At 51.5% G+C, this 18,165-nt stretch overlaps 2 protein-coding genes across 3 annotated transcripts; one reads left to right on the plus strand and one right to left on the minus strand.

Moving 5' to 3' along the window:
- Window positions 1-2,583: 2,583 nt before the first annotated feature.
- On the minus strand, window positions 2,584-3,305 carry LOC132659852 (uncharacterized; the record flags this gene model as incomplete). Its single annotated transcript, XM_060416091.1, has 1 exon — window positions 2,584-3,305. A coding segment is annotated over exon 1 (684 nt), but the record flags the coding sequence as incomplete, so codon positions are not given.
- Window positions 3,306-6,127: 2,822 nt separating this feature from the next.
- On the plus strand, window positions 6,128-17,921 carry TINCR (TINCR ubiquitin domain containing). 2 transcript variants are annotated; one of them, XM_060416307.1, is made up of 3 exons: window positions 6,128-6,500; window positions 9,423-9,534; window positions 10,059-17,921. In XM_060416307.1, the coding sequence occupies exons 1-2, from the start codon at window positions 6,241-6,243 to the stop codon at window positions 9,424-9,426; spliced, it is 264 nt and encodes an 87-aa protein (XP_060272290.1). In that variant the 5' UTR covers window positions 6,128-6,240; the 3' UTR covers window positions 9,427-9,534; window positions 10,059-17,921. The 2 variants fall into 2 exon arrangements, with proteins under 2 accessions (XP_060272290.1, XP_060272289.1); XM_060416306.1 differs by lacking the exon at window positions 9,423-9,534.
- Window positions 17,922-18,165: the final 244 nt, after the last annotated feature.

The raw sequence follows: 18,165 nt of genomic DNA on the forward strand, positions 1-18,165 counted from the left end.
CCAGCCTCAGAATTCCTTGTGGATTGCATGTAAATTGCTCAGCCTGTGTGCTGTGCTATAATCTGTCCTTGGGCGCCTGGATAGATTCCCAGGAGGGATACAGCAGTTTCTCGTTTTAATAGCTATTATCAGAGAGATTAGAATATTTCACACATATAATCAGAGAGATCAGAACATACACCCCCAGTGCTTGAGACTTCTCTTTTCCCCAAACCCCAGCAACATGGTGAATTATCAAACTTTTTCATCATTGGCAACCTGATAGATTTTAAGTATTTTGTGGTAGTTTTATTTTATATTTAGCTTATGACAAGTGAGAATGAACTCCCTTTTAAATGCTTAGAAGACTTTTATATTCCCCTTTCAGAAACTGTTCATATCATTTGCCTCTTCTATTGGATTTTTGGTCCTCATTGACTTCTGAAAGCTCTTTACATATTAAGGAAATCATTCTATTGTCTACCAGGTCTTGGAAAAGTTTCTCTGACTTAATCTATTGACCCTTCTAGTATTTGTGCGTGTGTATAGGAATTATATATTTGTATGTAGTCAGTTATTCATCTTTTAAGTCATTAAAGGTGTAATGTTGTGCTTCAACACACTGTGATTATTATTAAACTTCCATGTTTTCTTCTAATAGTTTTATAGTTTCTCTGTCTCTGTCTCTCTCTCTGTTTTTTTTGCTTGGCGGGGAATGATCCATCTGGAATTAAATTTCCTCTTGTTGCTGTTCAGTTGCCCAGTTGTGTCCAGCTCTTTGTGACCCCATGGACTGCACCACCCTAGGCTTCCCTGTCCTTCCCTATCTTCCAGTGATGCCATCCACCCATCTCATCCTCTAACACCCTCTTCTCCTCTTGCCCTCAATATTTCCCAGCATCAGGGACTTTTCCAATGAGTCGGCTGTTCACATCAGATGACTAAAATACTGGAGCTTCAGCTTCATCCCTTCCAACGAGTATTCAGGATTGATTTCCCTTAAGATTGACTGGTTTGATCTCCTTCCTGTCCAAGGGACTTTAAGGAGTCTTCTCCAGCACCACAGTTCAAAAGCATCAATTCTTTGGCATTCTGCCTTCTTTACAGTCCAGCTCTCACAGCAACACATGACCACTGGGAAAACCATAACCTTGATTATACTCACCTTTGTCAGGGGAGTAATGTCTCTGCTTTTCAACACACTGTCTAGGTTTGTCATAGCTCTCCTGATGCGAAGCAATGGTCTTCTGATTTCATGGCTGCGGTCACCATCCTCAGTGATTTTAGAGCCCAAGAAGAGGAAATCTGTCACTACTTCCACGTTTTCCCCTTCTGTTTGCCATGAAGTAACAGGGCTGGATGCCATGATCTTAGTTTTTTTTAAATATTTAGTTTTAAGCCAGTTCTTTCACTCTCCTCCTTCACCCTCATCAAGAGGCTCTTTAGTTCCTCTTCACCTTCTGCCATTAGAGTGGTATCATCCGCACATCTGAGGTTGTTGATGTTTCTCCCGCCTATCTCGATTCCAGCTTGTAACTCATCCAGCCTGGCATTTCTCGTGTTGTGCTCAGCGTATCAGTTCAGTTCAGTTCAGTCACTCAGTCGTGTCCAGCTCTTTGCGACCCCATGAATCACAGCACGCCAGGCCTCCCTGTCCATCACCAACTCCCGGAGTTCACTCAGACTCACGTCCATCCAGTCAGTGATGCCATCCAGCCATCTCATCCTCTGTCGTCCCCTTCTCCTCCTGCCAGCATCAGAGTCTTTTCCAATGAGTCAACTCTTCTCATGAGGTGGCCAAAGTACTGGAGTTTCAGCTTTAGCATCATTCTTTCCAAAGAAATCTCAGGGGTGATCTCCTTAAGAATGGACTGGTTGGATCTCCTTGCAGTCCAAGGGACTCTCAAGAGTCTTCTCCAATACCACAGTTCAAAAGCATCAATTCTTTGGCGCTCAGCCTTCTTCACAGTCCAACTCTCACATCCATACATAACCACAGGAAAAACCATAGCCTTGACTAGACGGACCTTAGTTGGCAAAGTAATGTCTCTGCTTTTGAATATGCTATCTAGGTTGGTCATAACTTTTCTTCCAAGGAGTAAGTGTCTTTTAATTTCATGGCTGCAGTCACCATCTGCAGTGATTTTGGAGCCCCCCAAAATAAAGTCTGACCCTGTTTCCACTGTTTCCCCATCTATTTCCCATGAAGTGATGGGACCGGATGCCATGATCTTCGTTTTCTGAATGTTGAGCTTTAAGCCAACTTTTTCACTCTCCTCTTTCACTTTCATCAAGAGGCTTTTTTAGTTCCTCTTCACTTTCTACCATAAGGGTGGTGTCATCTGCATATCTCAGGTTATTGATATTTCTCCCGGCAATCTTGATTCCAGCTTGTGCTTCTTCTATTTCTCATGATGTACTCTGCATATAAGTTAAATAAGCAGGGTGACAATATACAGCCTTGATGTACTCCTTTTCCTATTTGGAACCAGTCTGTTGTTCCATGTCCAGTTCTAACTGCTGCTTCCTGACCTGCATACAGATTTCTCAAGAGGCAGGTCAGGTGGTCTGTATTCCCATCTCTTTCAGAATTTTCCACAGTTTGTTGTGATCCACACAGTCAAAGGCTTTGGCATAGTCAATAAAGCAGAAATAGATGTTTTTCTGGAACTCTCTTGCTTTTTCCATGATCCAGTGGATGTTGGCAATTTGATCTCTGGTTCCTCTGCCTTTTCTAAAACCAGCTTGAACATCCGGAAGTTCACGGTTCATGTATTGCTGAAGCCTGGCTTGGAGAATTTTGAGCATTACTTTACTAGCATGTGAGATGAGTGCAATTGTGCGGTAGTTTGAGCATTCTTTGGCATTGCCTTTCTTTGGGACTGGAATGAAAACTGACCTTTTCCAGTCCTGTGGCCACTGCTGAGTTTTCCAAATTTGCTGGCATATTGAGTGCAGCACTTTCACAGCATCATCTTTCAGGATTTGAAATAGCTCAACTGGAATTCCATCACCTCCACTAGCTTTGTTCATAGTGATGCTTTCTAAGGCCCACGTGACTTCACATTCCAGAATGTCTGGCTCTAGATGAGTGATCACACCATCGTGATTATCTGGGTCGTGAAGATCTTTTTTGTACAGTTCTTCTGTGTATTCTTGCCACCTCTTCTTAATATCTTCTGCTTCTGTTAGGTCCAGACCATTTCTGTCCTTTATTGAGCCCATCTTTGCATGAAATGTTCCCTTGGTATCTCTAATTTTCTTGAAGAGATCTCTAGTCTTTCCCATTCTGTTGTTTTCCTCTATTTCTTTGCATTGATTGCTGAAGAAGGCTTTTTATCTCTTCTTGCTATTCTTTGGAACTCTGCATTCAGATGCTTATATGTTTCCTTTTCTCCTTTGCTTTTCGCCTCTCTTCTTTTCACAGCTATTTGTAAGGCCTCCCCAGACATGTATAGGTTAAACAAACAGGGTGACAGCAGACAGCCCTGTTGTAGTCCTTTCTCAATCTTGGACCAATCAGTTGTTCCATACAGGGTTCTAACTGTTGCTTCTTGACCCCCATACAGGTTTCTCAGGAGACAGGTAAGAGGCTCTGGTAGTCCCATCTCTTTAAGAGCTTTCCACAATTTGTTATGACTCACACAGTCAAAGGCTTTAGTATAGTCCATGAAACAGAGGTAGATGTTTTCCTGGAATTTCCTAGCTTTCTCTATGATCCAGCGAATGTTGGCAATTTTATCTCTGGTTCCTCTTCTTTTTCTAAATCCACCTCGGACACCTGGAAGTTCTTGGTTCACATAATGCTGAAGCCTAGCATGCAAGATTTTAAGCATGACCTTACTAGCATGGGAGATGAGTGCAACTGTCCAATGGTTAGCACATTCTTTGGTACTACCTTTCTCGGGAATTGGGATGAGGATTGACCTTTTCCAGTCCTTTGGCCACTGCTGCTTGCCCCATCCAATTAAATTTGCTCTTAGCCACCTTTAAAATCTCTATCTGAAATCTGATGGTTGTCTAAGAAGCTGCATAGAAAGTGGACAATAGCATGATGGCTGAAGCCGGGTGGCTAGGGTTCAAATCCTGGCTCTGGCATTTTCCACCGTGTATCCTCAAGGAAGTTACCCTCTCTGAGTCTCACTTTGTTGTTTTCAGTCACTGAGTCGTGTCTGACTCTTTACAATCCCGTGGACTGTAGACCTCAGGCTCCTCTGTCCATGGGGTTTTCCAGGCAAGAATACTGTAGTGAGTAGCCATTTCCTTCTTCAGGAGATCTTTCTGATCCAGGGATTGAACTCGTGTCTCCCACATCTCCTGCGTTAGCAGACGGGTTCTTTACCACTACCTTCACCTGGGAAGCCCAAGTCTCACTTTACTTATCTGTATAATGGGAGATAATAGTGCCATGTGAGAATATAGGAAAGCTTTCTTTTCTTTTTTAAAATCAAGTATTTAGAAGGCCATCTGTCACTGAGCAGGGTTTTTTTTTCCTCTCTCTTTCCTGTTTGCTATTTTTGTTTTTATTTGCTTTTCCTTGAGGAGTTTAATTGCACTTGATGATTCTTTCAACATAGCCAATTAGCCAGTGACTATGCTTCAGGAACATTTCCAAGTGCTTACGTGCAGTAATTCATTCCTTGTAACAATCCCATTGGATAGATGGCAACATTGAGGCCCAGAGAGGTTAAGTTCCTTCCTAAGAAACATGCAAGGGTCAGGGTTGGGCTCAGAACTCTCCATCTGTCCACTGCTCTGTTCTGATTTCAGCCTCCCTCCCCAGCTTTTGGCCACTGCTGAAGGAGCAGCCCCCAGGGGGCTCCACAGTAACTGGCTTCTAAGTACAAACAGCCTCTCTGAGGTCAAGTCAACATTCTGGACACCCAGAACTGGTCAGTCCTGTTCTGGCAGGTATGGTGATGGATGGGGGCAAGCAGCAATCAAGGAAGTCTTTCAGGAAGGGGGTTATTGGATAAATAAGACTGGAGAGGGTGGTGGAGCCTGAGAAAGGGGTTGCCAGGGTGGGGGAACTGGGAGTAGGTGACTCCCAGGTATGAAACTCCCAGGTATGGAACTGGGAGTGGGTGACTTCCTGCTTACAAGCCTCCCCTGACCGTCACTGGCCACAAGCCTTGACTCTTGCTTCTCCCCACTAGGCACACAACTAAATAGTTGTTGATCATGGACAGGTAACTCCTTCGAGGGAGTGTTGAACTCCTACTCATATGCCAAAGCCCTAGTGCTCCATGACCACCCATTTGGAAAGCCATCTATCCCTACTGGCCTTTTCCAGCTTGGGGTCTCTTCTACCACTCAAACCCTGACCACATAGCACTGGGAATCTGTGTGTCCAGCTCTGTGTCCCTGACCTTCAGTTGGGTGACCCTTGAAGGCATAGCCCTAAACTGAGATTTCTCTGGTGCACAGCATCACTCACCCAGCCTGGACACAGAATAAATACTGGTTGAATGTATCATCAAGGAAATAAGGGACTACATGAGAGTCAGATATGTGAGTGACAAATACAAACCTCAGTCACTTCCCTCCAGGGCTCCCATCTCTCTTGGGGTAGAAGCCCAGTGCTCCTTGTGGACCCTCAAGGCCCTGCACGACCTGCTGCATTCCTCCCCACCGCCCCCCACCTCCCCTTAGCTCACTCTGCTCCAGCCCCATAGGCCTCCTCATTGTTCCTCCAAGACACTAGGCAGGGTCTTGCCCCAGGGCCTTTGCACGGGCTGTTCCCCAGCTCAGCATGCAGTAAGCACTCTTGATTGTAACCTTTTGCGCGGCTGGCTCACTCCTCCGTCAGATCTCCATTCAAATGCCACCTCCACAGAGGGGCCTCCCTTGACCTTGATCTCTGAACTACCCGGCCCGTCTGGAGCTCTGGTCCCTGCCTGGCACTTCCCACGATCGGATGCAGAGTGCATTTACATAACGATCTTTATGATGCGGCTGTTTTCTGTACATTTTATTCCCTGGTTCCCTGGGCGCCTCCATCTGCCTGGCGCGCAGTAGGCTCTTAATACATCTCGGCGTGAACTGAGGGGCGTCTGCGGGTGAGGGCTTGGGCCGGCGCGTCTCCCGCCACGCCCCGCCCTCGCGGGGCCTCCAGCCTGCGCGCCGGGCGTGCCCAGGAGGGCGGGGCAGGGCGCGGCCGCGGCGGGGGCGGGCGGCCGGGCCGGTCGGGTGGGTGCGGAGGGCGGGCGCGCGCGCGCGCGCGCGGGGGCCGGAGCCGGGTCCGAGCGCCCGGTGCAGGCCATGGAGGGGCTGCGGCGGGGCCTATCTCGCTGGAAGCGCTACCACATCAAGGTGCACCTGGCGGACGAGGCGCTGCTGCTGCCGCTCACTGTGCGGCCGCGGGACACGCTCAGCGACCTGCGCGCCCAGCTCGTGGGCCAGGGAGTGAGCTCCTGGAAGCGCACCTTCTACTACAACGCGCGGCGGCTGGACGACCACCAGACGGTGCGCGACGTGCGCCTACAGGACGGCTCGGTGCTGCTGCTCGTCAGCGACCCCAGGTGGCCGGGGGCTGGGGCGGCGACCTGGGAACTGGGGCGGGGGCCTGGGGGCAGGGGTCAGGTGGCCCTGGCTGGAGTTCCAGGTGAGGGGTGAGTCAGGGCTCCGGGGAGACGACGGGGAACTGGAGTGATGGGTTGGGAGGTGGGTCAGGATTGACGGGGGGCGGGGGCCTGGGGCGGGGGTCAGATGGCCCTGGCTGGGTCCCAGGCGAGGGGTGAGTCAGGCCTATGGGGGAGATGGCAAGGAACTGAGAGCCTGGCTGGCGTCCCGGGTTGGGTGGGAGATGGGTCAGGATGGATGGGGCCTGGGGGGCACTGCTGGGCCTGGCTGGGGGCCTGGCTGGGGGTGCTAGGAGAAGACAGCAGGGCACCCCAGGGCCTGGCTGGCATTGCCAGTGCGGTGGGAAGTTGGTAAGTGGGTCAGGCTGGGGGGAGGCGAGGAGAGAGCTTGGCTGGGATGGGGTGGAGTGGGATGGTGGTTGCTGGGGAGGGTGGACTAGGGGCCCTTCTCGCCCCTGTGTTTGCCGCCCCCCATTCTCCTCTCCAAGCACTGGCTATTGTGGGAACCTGCTGGGAAGGAAGGATGCAGGGAGCCAGCTGCCAAGAAGGGTCAGGAGGGCTGCTCGATTTTCCCTGCAGGCTTTCTTCTTTATCACTCTGTCTGCCTCTCTGAAGCCTCCCCTGCATTTCTCTTGATCTCTCTGTTTTCCGTCAGTCCCTCTCTGGGGGATGCTGTCCCCGTTAAATTTCATTTCCTTTCCTTCTTCCTCTCTCTGTCTCTCTGTTTCTCTGTGTCTCTATTCATTTCTGTCTCTGCTGTTTTTCTCTATGTATGTATGTATGTATGTCTCTCTTCCTTCTCTCTCCATCCATTTCCCCCCACTACTCCTGCCTTCCCCACAAACTCCTGCTGCCCTTGCTGCCCATGCCCCGATCTGGTCATCTGGGGATATCCAGAGAGGTCCCCTGGCCAAGGTGACCTGAGATGAGTGGGTCTCCCAGTTCAAGGAGGGTGGGGGTTGGGCAGAAGGGCCGTGGGAACAACACATGCAGAGCCCTGGGGCAGCTTTGGGAAGTGATGAAGGCTGATGCTTGGCTAGATGGACAATGAGATGGAGGAGATGGGCAGTGGCTGGTCCCAGAGCCCAGGATAGACATGCTGGATGGGGGAGGAACTGGGACTTTCTGTGTAATCTTGGAGTTTATGTGGGTTATGCTTGCTGGGCCCCTAGAGGCTTGATCCACAAAGCCCGGGGTGGCTTTTTGAAAATATTTATTTGACCGCACTGGGTCTTAGTTGCAGCACTTGAGATCCTTGATTTTCACTGTGACATGCGTGATCTTTCAGTTGCAGCATGCAAACTCTTAGTTGTAGCATGTGGGATCAAGTTCCCTGACCAGGGATTGAACCCAGGCCCCCTGCATTGGGAGCTCAGAGTTTTAGCCACTGGACCATCAGGAAAGTCCCTGGGGGATATTTTGAGAGCTGTAGTCTCAGATGACAGTCCTGAAGGCTCAAGATGCAGTAGGAGGGCTTGCCTCTCCAGGACCTCTCAAGGGAGGGTCTCGGGGTAGGAGGAGATGGGGGTGCGCTGGGAGAGGATGTTCCTGGCAGTGGCCAGTCAAAGCCTAGCAGCTGAATGATGCACAAATGCCCACACAAGCAATGTTCAATATACAGTAAGCATTCATTAATTGCCTACTGTATGCCAGGTCATGTGCTGGGCACTGGCATTCAGCAGATGGAGTCCAGTCAGTCTAGCAGGAGAGACAGACAAGGAACCAACTAAATATGTGATAAAACATCAGGCTGTAATAAGTGCTGTGGAAAGTTGCAGGAAGGTCAGGAGTGATGGAGGTGTTGCTGCCTTATCAGAAGTGGCCAGGGGAGGTGTCTCAGAGAAGGTGACATTTCAGAGTACCATGTGAAGGAGCTGATTAAACAGGGAACAAGAGTAGGCAGGAGGGTGTTCCAGGCAGAGGGCACAACATATGCAAATGCCCTCGGGCAGGACCTGGTGTGTTGGAGGAACAGTGAGGAGCCCCCTGTGTCTGGGGCCGAGTGAGTGAGGGGGAGAGAGGGAGGAGGGGAGGGCAAGGAGGGGCTGGGGCAGGTCATGTAGGACCTTGTGGGCCATGGGGAGGGAGGAGGGAGATGGGAGCCCTGGAGGGCTACGGGCAGAGAAGGCGTGTGACCTGACCTAGGTGCTCACAGGCGCCCTCTGCAGGAAGGATAGACTGGTGGAGGGGGGAGGTCTGGGGATGGAGAGTGATGGTGGCAGCTGAACTAAGACAGAATCAACTTGCTGCTCCTCCGGCTCTCTAGGTGTGGTCCTACCTCAGGGCCTTTGCACTGCTGTTCCCTCTACCTGGAATGCTTTCCACTTCCCTCCCTCAGCTCCTTTAGGGCTTAGTTCAGTGTAGACTATCCTCAGTGTAATCCTATCCTGTACACTTATCCTCAGTGTAATTTTCCCTGACCACCTGTTTCAAACTGCATCCCACCAACACCTGCTTTATCTCTCTCCCTGGAACTGACGACTTGTCTATATTTCACTGATTATTTTTGCTAATATTTTACTAATTCTTTTCACCCCATCTCCCCCACTAAACTGTAAACTCTGGGAGGGCATTGTTATCCATCCTATTCACTGCTTTCTTCCCAGTTCAGTGCCTGGCACACAGTAGGTGCTCAACAAATGTTTATTGACTGATCTCTGGAGGTGAGGAAGAGGATGCTCAGAACATCTTCCTGGAGTCCTGGTGGCTCCTGGAAGCAAGAGAGAGAATCTCTAGGGTCGAAGCAAGTCGTGGCAGATGCAGGACGATGCACTGGCTGGATACCAAGCAAACCAGGAGGCCTTAAGTGCCAAGGTGAGGGCATTGGCCCGTAACCTGTGTCTTTCTGTCTCCCTCCTGCAGGTAACTGGGGTTGGAGGATGCGGAACCATGGCCGAGGGGACCAAAGGTGCTGGCTGAAGGAGCAGGCTGGGATGGGGAGGGAAATCTCCTGGGAGACTTGACCTCACTCAGGGTAAGCCTCTCTAGTACTTGGGACATGGAAGGGACCTTGGAGATAATGGAGACCATAGATGGGTAAACTGAGGCCCAGAGATGAAAAGGAACTCATCTCTGATGACCATCACCCCTCTCCATATTCCTACACTTCTAGACCCTGGGGTAGGGTCACTGGCCTCATTCTCACTTCCCTTTGAACTAACACGTGGCCCTGAGTAATGCTGCCCTGACTTGCTGTGTGTCCTTGGGCAAATTGCTCATGTGCTCTGGGTTCTGTTACTCCCCCTCCTACCATTGAAAGAGTGGACTTTGGTTGGCACGTTTGGTGTAGCTGGACTCTTTGCCTGCAATTCCTGTGACTGCCACCAGGTGGCTCCAAGTGCCAGGCTCCCCTGGCTACCAGGGTGATGGAAGGGGAGGAGCTGGTGGCAGGTATTAGGGGAAAGATAAGAAGGAAGGCTGGTCAGAGAGCTGGTCTTTCATCCTCTTATTGGGGCCTGGATTGAAATTGTCTTATTCCCTCTCTCCTGCTGTTCCAAGGTTCTGGCCTCCCAGGATAGATGGTGAAACACTGGCCTGCCCAGCTGCTGCCCACTGCCTGGGACCTTTCTGACGGAGCCCTAGTCCTTGCCACCGACTGAGGACATTGCTGCTCCAGGCCAGCCAGCCTTCCAGTTGTGCTGTGTGATCCTGAGGCCATGGCTCCTACCTTGGAGCTTCAAGGTCCCAGGGGGATCCACAGTGTCATCTTGGGAGGCAGCCGGAGGATGTCACAGGTGGAAAAGCATAGAGCGGATAGGAGGGGAGCTTGTGGGCCTCACCAGCTCCTGCCTTGAACATTCTCTCAGGCATGTCTCTGCCCCAAGCTGTGCCCCTTGCTGGAAGCACTTTTCACACCCCTGTCTTCAGCTCCAGGACACTGGGGATTGCAGCCTCCTCCAGGAAATCTTGGATTTCCTTCTTCCCAGCCAGTGAGCACCTTATCCTCTTTGGGGCCCCCACAACCCCCCTCTACTGTGAACAGCTCAGCTGGTGGGTTTGGCTGGTTACTCACCAAATCTCAAATGACTGAAGGTGGAGACTGGGGCACCCCAGCCCTCTCTCAGCACTCCAGGGTCGCACTGTGCCCCTCCCCCAACCTCTCCGCAAGCTGTACCCATGCCCACTCCCTTGTCGGCGTCCTTCACTTTGCAGCACAGGCTCTTCTGGTTGAATGGGTGGGGGTTGGGGGTGGGGGTTCTGTGCCTGGCAGAGTGCTGAGACATTGATGATAATCGTGGGGGTGATCTGGACTATTCTAGGCAGTGTGTTGTAGGGATTCTGGGTACAAGACCCTCTGGGTGGGGAATTCCCTGTGGTCCAGTGGTTAGGACTCTGCTTCTGCTGTGCTTCTGGCTAGGGTTCAATCCCTGGCTGGGGAATTAAGATCCCACAAGCTGCGGTGTGGGGACAGAAAAAAAGAAAAAAGGCCCTCCAAGCAGAACACGGGAACTCAGTTGTATTTCTGATCTTTGGCCGCAGGGCATCGGGTCCTCCGTGCAGTCCACCCACTGCCCGGGGTAGCCCATTCACATGCACCCTAGACTGCTGCATTCAAGCCCTGGGTGCTGGCGTCACAGGGCAGAGGCTCAGGAGTCTGGGAAGAAATAATGTTTTAATTAAGAGTTTTGTTGGCTGCAGGGCCCAGAGTAGGGACAGATGGGTAATAAACCGTGGCCATGGGGAGAGTAGCGCTCAGATCGGACTTTGTCTTCCACTGTGTGGGGACAGCACCAGGCCTTCGGGGCTCCGCTAGCCTCCCCTCAGACGCCTCTCTGGGGCTGGTGTTCCTCCTGCTGAGGCCAGGCAGCTCAGGGCCCTGCTCCTGCCTGCTTTCAGCCTCAGTGGGTCACTGAAATGCTGAGGGACCTGCCCACTCCCCATCCCTCACCCCCACCCCCAGGACCCAGCGGGAAAGTGGGGCTTTTAATAGTCATCCCAGCTCCATTCTTTGGTTCTCACTATGTCCCAAGGTTTGTGCTTGGCCTCCACTTACTCTAGTCTGCCAGCTGAAAGGATAGTCAGTGGTGGTGAGGAATATGACCCATTTTACAGATGGAGCATCCAAGGTCACCCCATTCCCCTCGGGTCTGCTGTCCTGGCCATCCTTGAACTAAAGGGTCCCCAGCCCATGCACAGGTCCCTGATAGAAGAAGGGGGAGAGTTTCCTGCTTCTTGGCTGAGGTGGGAGTGGGAGAAAGCATTTTCAGGCCTTTTTTGACATTTAACAAACAGTATGCAAATTGCATGCAAATCACATGCAAATCACCACTCATTTCTTAATCCTCGACAGCTCCACCGTGTTCTAAAATAATAATCTTGGACCTGTCTCTTGGTATTGGCCTGGAGGAGGAGTGCAAGTTTTTTCCCTTCCATTGCTCTCTCTTCCTTTCTTCCTGTTATCGCTTTACTGCCTTCACAGTGTTTGTTGGCGTCCTCCCAGTCCTGAGATGAACACAAACAGCAAAAGTGGCTTCTGACATTCATTCCCACTTTTCAGATGGGAAAACTGAGGCACAGAGAGGGCCAAGCCTGGCCTGAGATCCCAGCACCACTTGTGGAAAGCATCCCCACCAAGTGCTGCCATAGACCAAAGTGGACAGTATCTGTGACCCACGGAGGAGCGATAACAGTGGTTGGAGCAGGCCTAATACAGCTGGGAGGAGCCAGGGGGATTTCTCTTTGGGTTTCTTGGCCTTGAATGGCAGTCTGCTTAGATCTGGAGAAATCTGACATCTACTGATTTTACTCCTCAAGTCATTTCTCCTGCTATGCCATCATCGTGTTCTTTGAATTTGGGCCACAGCCTCTCTGCTCAGTTTGCATGCCTTACTGTTTCTATTTGCAAACTCCTCTTCATCCTTCAAAGTCCCAGCTCCCATGCCCCCTTTGTCATGCAGCCATTTCTGATCCATCTGAGGTCTGATCTTTCTCTCTGGTCCAACCCTGACCCTTTTGTGTACACTCTGGATCGTTCCCAGCACTTTTCTGATTATTATTTTTTGTTTTTGGTTGCACTGGGTCCTAATGGCTGTGCTCAGGCTTTCTCCGGTTGTGGTGAACGGACACCGCTCTGTTGCGGTTCACAGGCTTCTTACTGTGGTGGCTTCTCCTGTTGTGGAGCACAGGCTCTAGGCACACAGGTGTCAGTGGCTGTGGCACATTAGCTTAGTTGCTCTGCAGCATGTGGAATCTTCCTGGCCCCGGGATTGAACCCATATCCCCTGCATCGGCAGGTGGATTCTTATCCACTGTACCACCAGGGAAGTCGAACACTTACCTGATTTATACGCACCTCCAGACTTGTATTTTCTGCCCAGGATGTGCTTTCGGGTCTTTTTTTCACCTGACGTATTCCTACATTTTCAAGGTCCTAGCACTAATGCCCAGCCTCCATTGGGTTCAACAGCCCTCTCCCAGTTGGCCTCTGGGTCCTGTAGCCTCCAGCCTGCCTGGCTCGCTCCTTACCCACAGAACGGGGAGGTCTGTGTGTCCTCCCAGTCTTAGGAGTCACCTCTGAGGCCCCAGGATCACTCAGGTTGGGACTAGGTACAGAGGGACTAAATTGAGTGTGTATAGAATAAAAGATAAAGTGTTTAGACACACAGCCAAGTTCAATCTCCCTAACTTGGCCTTGGGCTTCACCCTCCATCGGCAGTTCAGCCCCAAGCACGTCCTTTTCTCTTCCCTCTTCACTCATCTCCAGGAATGTTTTTCCCTTGACTCCTATTCTGGGTGACCCCAAGCCAGCCCCCTCCCATCTCTGGGCTGTGAAAATAGGGGAAGCCTGGTCGTCCCCCCTCAGGGCCTCTCAGGTTCCTGGCTCCACCCCAGGAGCAAGTCTGGGCTGTGAGGAGTTTCAGGTGAGACTTGGCAGTCACCATCTCTCGCTGGGGCCCGCGGCGTCCGGGGGAGGGGCCACCTCCCGCCTTGGATGCCCACTTGCTTTGTGCTCCCAGAAGTTGGAGGGGAATTTTCCTGGGTGGCAGGTAAACCCAGGTGGTTCCCAGAGGAGGCATCTGTGGCTCAGCCAGAAACTGCAGGTGCCCGGACTTCCCACTTCAGTTCTGCTCTGCCTTCCTCCCTTCCTCCTTCCTCTCTCTCTCTCTGGGGCTCCCGAATGGATTCTGGCATTACCTCACTTTGTCCATTACTTCACCGGGCATATGTTGAGCATGCTGTGTGTGCCTGGTCTTGTGCTGGCTGCTGGAGATACCAACACAGAGCTTGCTTTGGCTGCCTTAGATGGCAGGCCAGGCTGTTCACTGCACAGAAACATCCAGCTGGGGTGAGAGGGCCTCAGGAAGGGGAATCTTTTTGAAATTCACGCAAAGTGTCCTATACCACTGAGTGGTGGTCCTGACCCTGCTGCCTCCCTGCCTGCCCCCACCTGTGTCTTCATCCACTCAGTGTCTTCTGCATGCATCTGCCTCCCATTTATCGCTTCTTTCTCTTGTGTGTCTCTTGATCTCTGCCTCTCCACTATCTCATTCTGAGTCTGTCTGTCTCCATTGCTGTCTCTGTCTCTCTCCGTGTCCCTGGCAGTTTCTCTGTCTCTTTCTTGCTCCATATTCCTGTATTTGTCTCTCATATCCACTCTCAGAAAGGATATCCTTTCCTGCCGATCCTCTGAGTGCAACCTCGGGGGTGTTTCCCAAAGCTGCTGGGACTGCCCATCTGTAGTTGTGGACGAAGCACCTCCAGTCTGCAGGCACTGAGGACAGCATGGTGACCAGGACACCCAGCTGTCGGCCGTCGTGGAGTTACAGATCCAGCACAGGAGGCAGAAGCCACGGGGCGGTGCTCCTGGGACCCTGGAAACCCCTCCTCTGAGCTTCCCCCAAGTCTTCTTCTGAATGACCTCGGGTGGTCCTTGTTCCTCTGTGGGCCTCAGTCTCCAAACCTGCCCAAGGAGGGAGGGAGGTGTTTAAGGTGGCTGGGCCAGAAGCTGCTTGCACAGTCTGGGCTGTCTGTAGGCAGAGAGATCCTGACTCATCCCCAAGCCAAAATGGGTTTGAAAGAATCCTCTAACGGAAAAACAGTTCTTAGAAAAAAGAAAACAAAAAGTCACAGTCAGCTGCCCAGGCTGCTCTCTGACTCACCTGGGGTGGAAGCAGCCTCACTGCCATCCCCTGGAACATCAGAGAAACTTCCCCCCTCTTCCCCTGATGGCCCCTGGCTGCTGTTGGCCTCGCCGTGACGGCTCCAGACCTGGCACTGACCTCACTCTTGTGCTGTGAGCTCCAGTCCCACTTAACCACCTTGCTGACCTCTGAGTGGGAGAAACTCTTTCTGGCCACGGGACCTTTGCATGTGCTGTTTCTGCATTTGGAAGACCCTCTCCCCACCTCTCACCTTTCACTCTCCGCTTTGCAGGTTCAATGTCGCTTCCTTGGGGAGGCTCTGAACAACCGCGTCCCCTTGGTTTTGCATTCGCAAAGTATCCTGTTCTCTTCCTTTGCAGCATTAATTATTTATATTATTATTCATTCAGTGTGTTATTTTCCCCAGTAGCCTCTGGGCACCAAGAAGGCTGGGATGAGGTCTGGTCTGGTCACTGCTGGATTGTGCAGCATTTAATAACCCAGAGTAAGGGAGTGGGAGCCAAGGACACCCTCCCTTCTCTGGCTCCATAAGGGTCCCCCGCCCTGGTTTCTGCCACCACTGGGTCTAGCTCCAGGTGGCTGCAGGGCACAGAGCCTGGGGATTGGGATTCCAGGCACTCTGGCTCCTGCCACTTTGATAAATGGGGGAAATTCAGAATTAATTATTGACTGCTGCACCGAGCTGGCCTGATCTGGACAGATAAAGAGTGTCCTCACTGTCGCGGCTGCCCAGCACTTCTCGGGAGTTTATTAGAGGTTGGGAGGCGGCTGGCCGAGAGGGAGAAGCCCAGAAGGCACTGGAGCCAAATGGAGTTGGTTTGCAAAGCCTGGCTCTGCCAGGCCACTTCGAAAGGCCACAGCGATCCACGGATCTCATTGCCCTTGGGGGAGGTCGTATAGGACCTTGCGGGGCAGAGGGGAGAACTTGGGCTTTTACACTGAGGGAGGCGGGACCCTGGAGGGCTGTGTGCGGAGGAGGGGCGGGGCCTGACTCAGGTGCTCACAGGCGCCCTCCAGTGGCTACTTCTGGGAGGGCCGACTGTGGGGGCTGAGTTTGGGAGCCAGGACACTAGAGGGTAGGCAACTGCGCTGGTCCAGATGAGTGATGATGGGGGGAAGAGCGTTCCAGGCAGAGGGAACATGCAGTGCAAAGTCCCTGAGGCAGGGCCATGCCTCGTGTGTTGGAGGAACAGTAACGAGGCCCATGTGGCGGGAGCAGAGTGAGGGGGAGGGGAGCGGGAGAAGGGGCGGCTGGGAGGAGACAGGGCAGGGCCTGGTGGGGAGGGTGTGGGCTTTTCCTCCTAGATGGATGGGATGTGGTGGGTTTAGCAAGAGCAAAAGCTCTGAGGGGCTGGCGAAGACTGGTTGTACTGTCTCTGGATCCAGGAGTTAAGGGTCTGAATCCCTCCTCTGCCTCCCCTTAGCTGAGTGCCTAATGGACTTCCCAGGTGGCTCAGAGGTAAAGAATCCACTTGCCAATGGAGGAGATGCAGGTTCGATCCCTGGGTGGGAAAGATCCCCTGCAGAAGGAAATGGTAACCCATTCCAGTATTCTTGCCTGGAGAATCCCATGGACAGAGGAGCTTGGGAGGGCTACCGTCCTTGGGGTCACAAAACAGTCAGACACAACTTAGTGACTAAACAGCAACAATGAACCTAGTGACTTGCCCTTCTGGGCCTCAGTTTCTCATCCGTAAAATCAGTCCAATAGTAGGACACACTCTCATAGTGCAGTTCAGTCGCTCAGTCGTGTCCGACTCTTTGCGACCCCATGAACTGCAGCACGCTAGGCCTCCCTGTCCATCACCAACTCCTGGAGTCCACCCAAACCCATGTCCATCGAGTTGGTGATGCCATCCAACCATCTCATCCTCTGTCGTCCCCTTCTCCTCCTGCCCTCAATCTTTCCCAGCATCAGGGTCTTTTCCAATGAGTCAGCTCTTCGCATGAGGTGGCCAAAGTATTGGAGTTTCAGCTTCAACATCAGTCCTTCCAATGAACACCCAGGACTGATCTCCTTTAGGATGGACTGGTTGGATCTCCTTGGAGATCCAGTCCAAGGGACTCTCAAGAATCTTCTCCAGCACCACAGGTCCAAAGCATCAATTCTTCGGCACTCAGCTTTCTTTATAGTCCAACTCTCACATCCATACATGATCACTGGTAAAACCATAGCCTTGACTAGATGGATCTTTGTTGGCAAAGTAATATCTCTGCTTTTTAATATGCTGTCTAGGAGAAGGCAATGGCACCCCTCTCCAGTACCCTTGCCTGGAAAATCCCATGGATGGAGGAGCCTGGTAGGCTGCAGTCCATGGGGTTGCTAAGAGTCGGACACAACTGAGTGACTTCACTTTCAATTTTCACTTTCATACATTGGAGAAGGAAATGGCAACCCACTCCAGTATTCTTGCCTGGAGAATCCCAGGGACGGGGGAGCCTGGTGGGCTGCCATCTATGGGGTTGCACAGAGTTGGACACAACTGAAGTGACTTAGCAGCAGCAGCAGCAGGTTGGTCATAACTTTCCTTCCAAGGAGTAAGCGTCTTTTCATTATAGTGGTTAGGCTCAAAGGAGCTCGGGATAGGGAGGAGCTACTGGCAACCCACTCCAGTACTCTTGCCTAGAAAATTCCATGGACTGAGGAGCCTGGTAGGCTACAGTCCATGGCGTCACAAAGAGTCGGACACGACTGAGTGACTTCAGTTTACTTTACTGGTGCCTTGAAGCAGCCGTGACAGGGATTAGGCTTAAGACAGCAGGCCACTGGCCTTCACACAAAACTTAGGAGGCTTGGAGGAAGGTAGACAAAAGGTACGAACTTCCGGTTATAAGAGAAACAAGTACCAATGATGTCATGTACTTGATGACTGTAGCTAACACTTCTGTATGATATATAAGAAACTTGTTAAGAGAGCAAGTGAATCCAGGGTCTTCCCTGGATGTCTGGTGAATGGGACTCCACGTTTCCACTGCAGGGGGTTCGTGTTTGATCCCTGGTCCGGACACTAAGATCCCACAAGCCATGAAAATAGAAAAAGAGAGAGAATAAATCCTAAGAGTTCTCATCATAAGGAGAAAAAAATGTTTTCCTTTATCCTTTTCTTCTTTCCTTCCTGTTGTATCTGTGTAAGAAGATGGATATGAGTTGAACCTATTGTGACGATCATCTTGCTATATGTGTAAATCGAACCATCATGGCCCGAAACTTATGCATTGATGGATGTCGATTATTTCTCAATAAACGTGGGGAAACAAACTTCAGAGGTGCTGTCACACTCAGTCATCCGGATAAATACGATTTTAATGTAACATTGGGAAGAAAACTCAAAATGAATACAAAAACACCTATAATGAACAAAGTATCTAAGTGTTAAATATTGACAGGCTCTGACAGGCCCAATGGCTCCAGCCTTCACACTCACCTCTCCTGATTCCAGGCGCTACTGCACCTGGGAGGCCTCCCTCCCACCCAGCCTCCCTCCCACCCAGCCTCCCCTCCC

This window comes from Ovis aries, chromosome 5 (assembly GCF_016772045.2).
Source record: "Ovis aries strain OAR_USU_Benz2616 breed Rambouillet chromosome 5, ARS-UI_Ramb_v3.0, whole genome shotgun sequence".
NCBI lineage: Eukaryota > Metazoa > Chordata > Mammalia > Artiodactyla > Bovidae > Ovis > Ovis aries.

Excerpts from the sequence above, each read along its gene's own strand:
- TINCR (XM_060416306.1), top strand. The coding sequence starts at position 6,241 with ATGGAGGGGCTGCGGCGGGGCCTATCTCGCTGGAAGCGCTACCACATC. Across the intron at positions 6,501-10,058 it reads CTGCTCGTCAGCGACCCCAG|GTTCTGGCCTCCCAGGATAG; the intron begins GTGGCCGGGGGC and ends TGCTGTTCCAAG.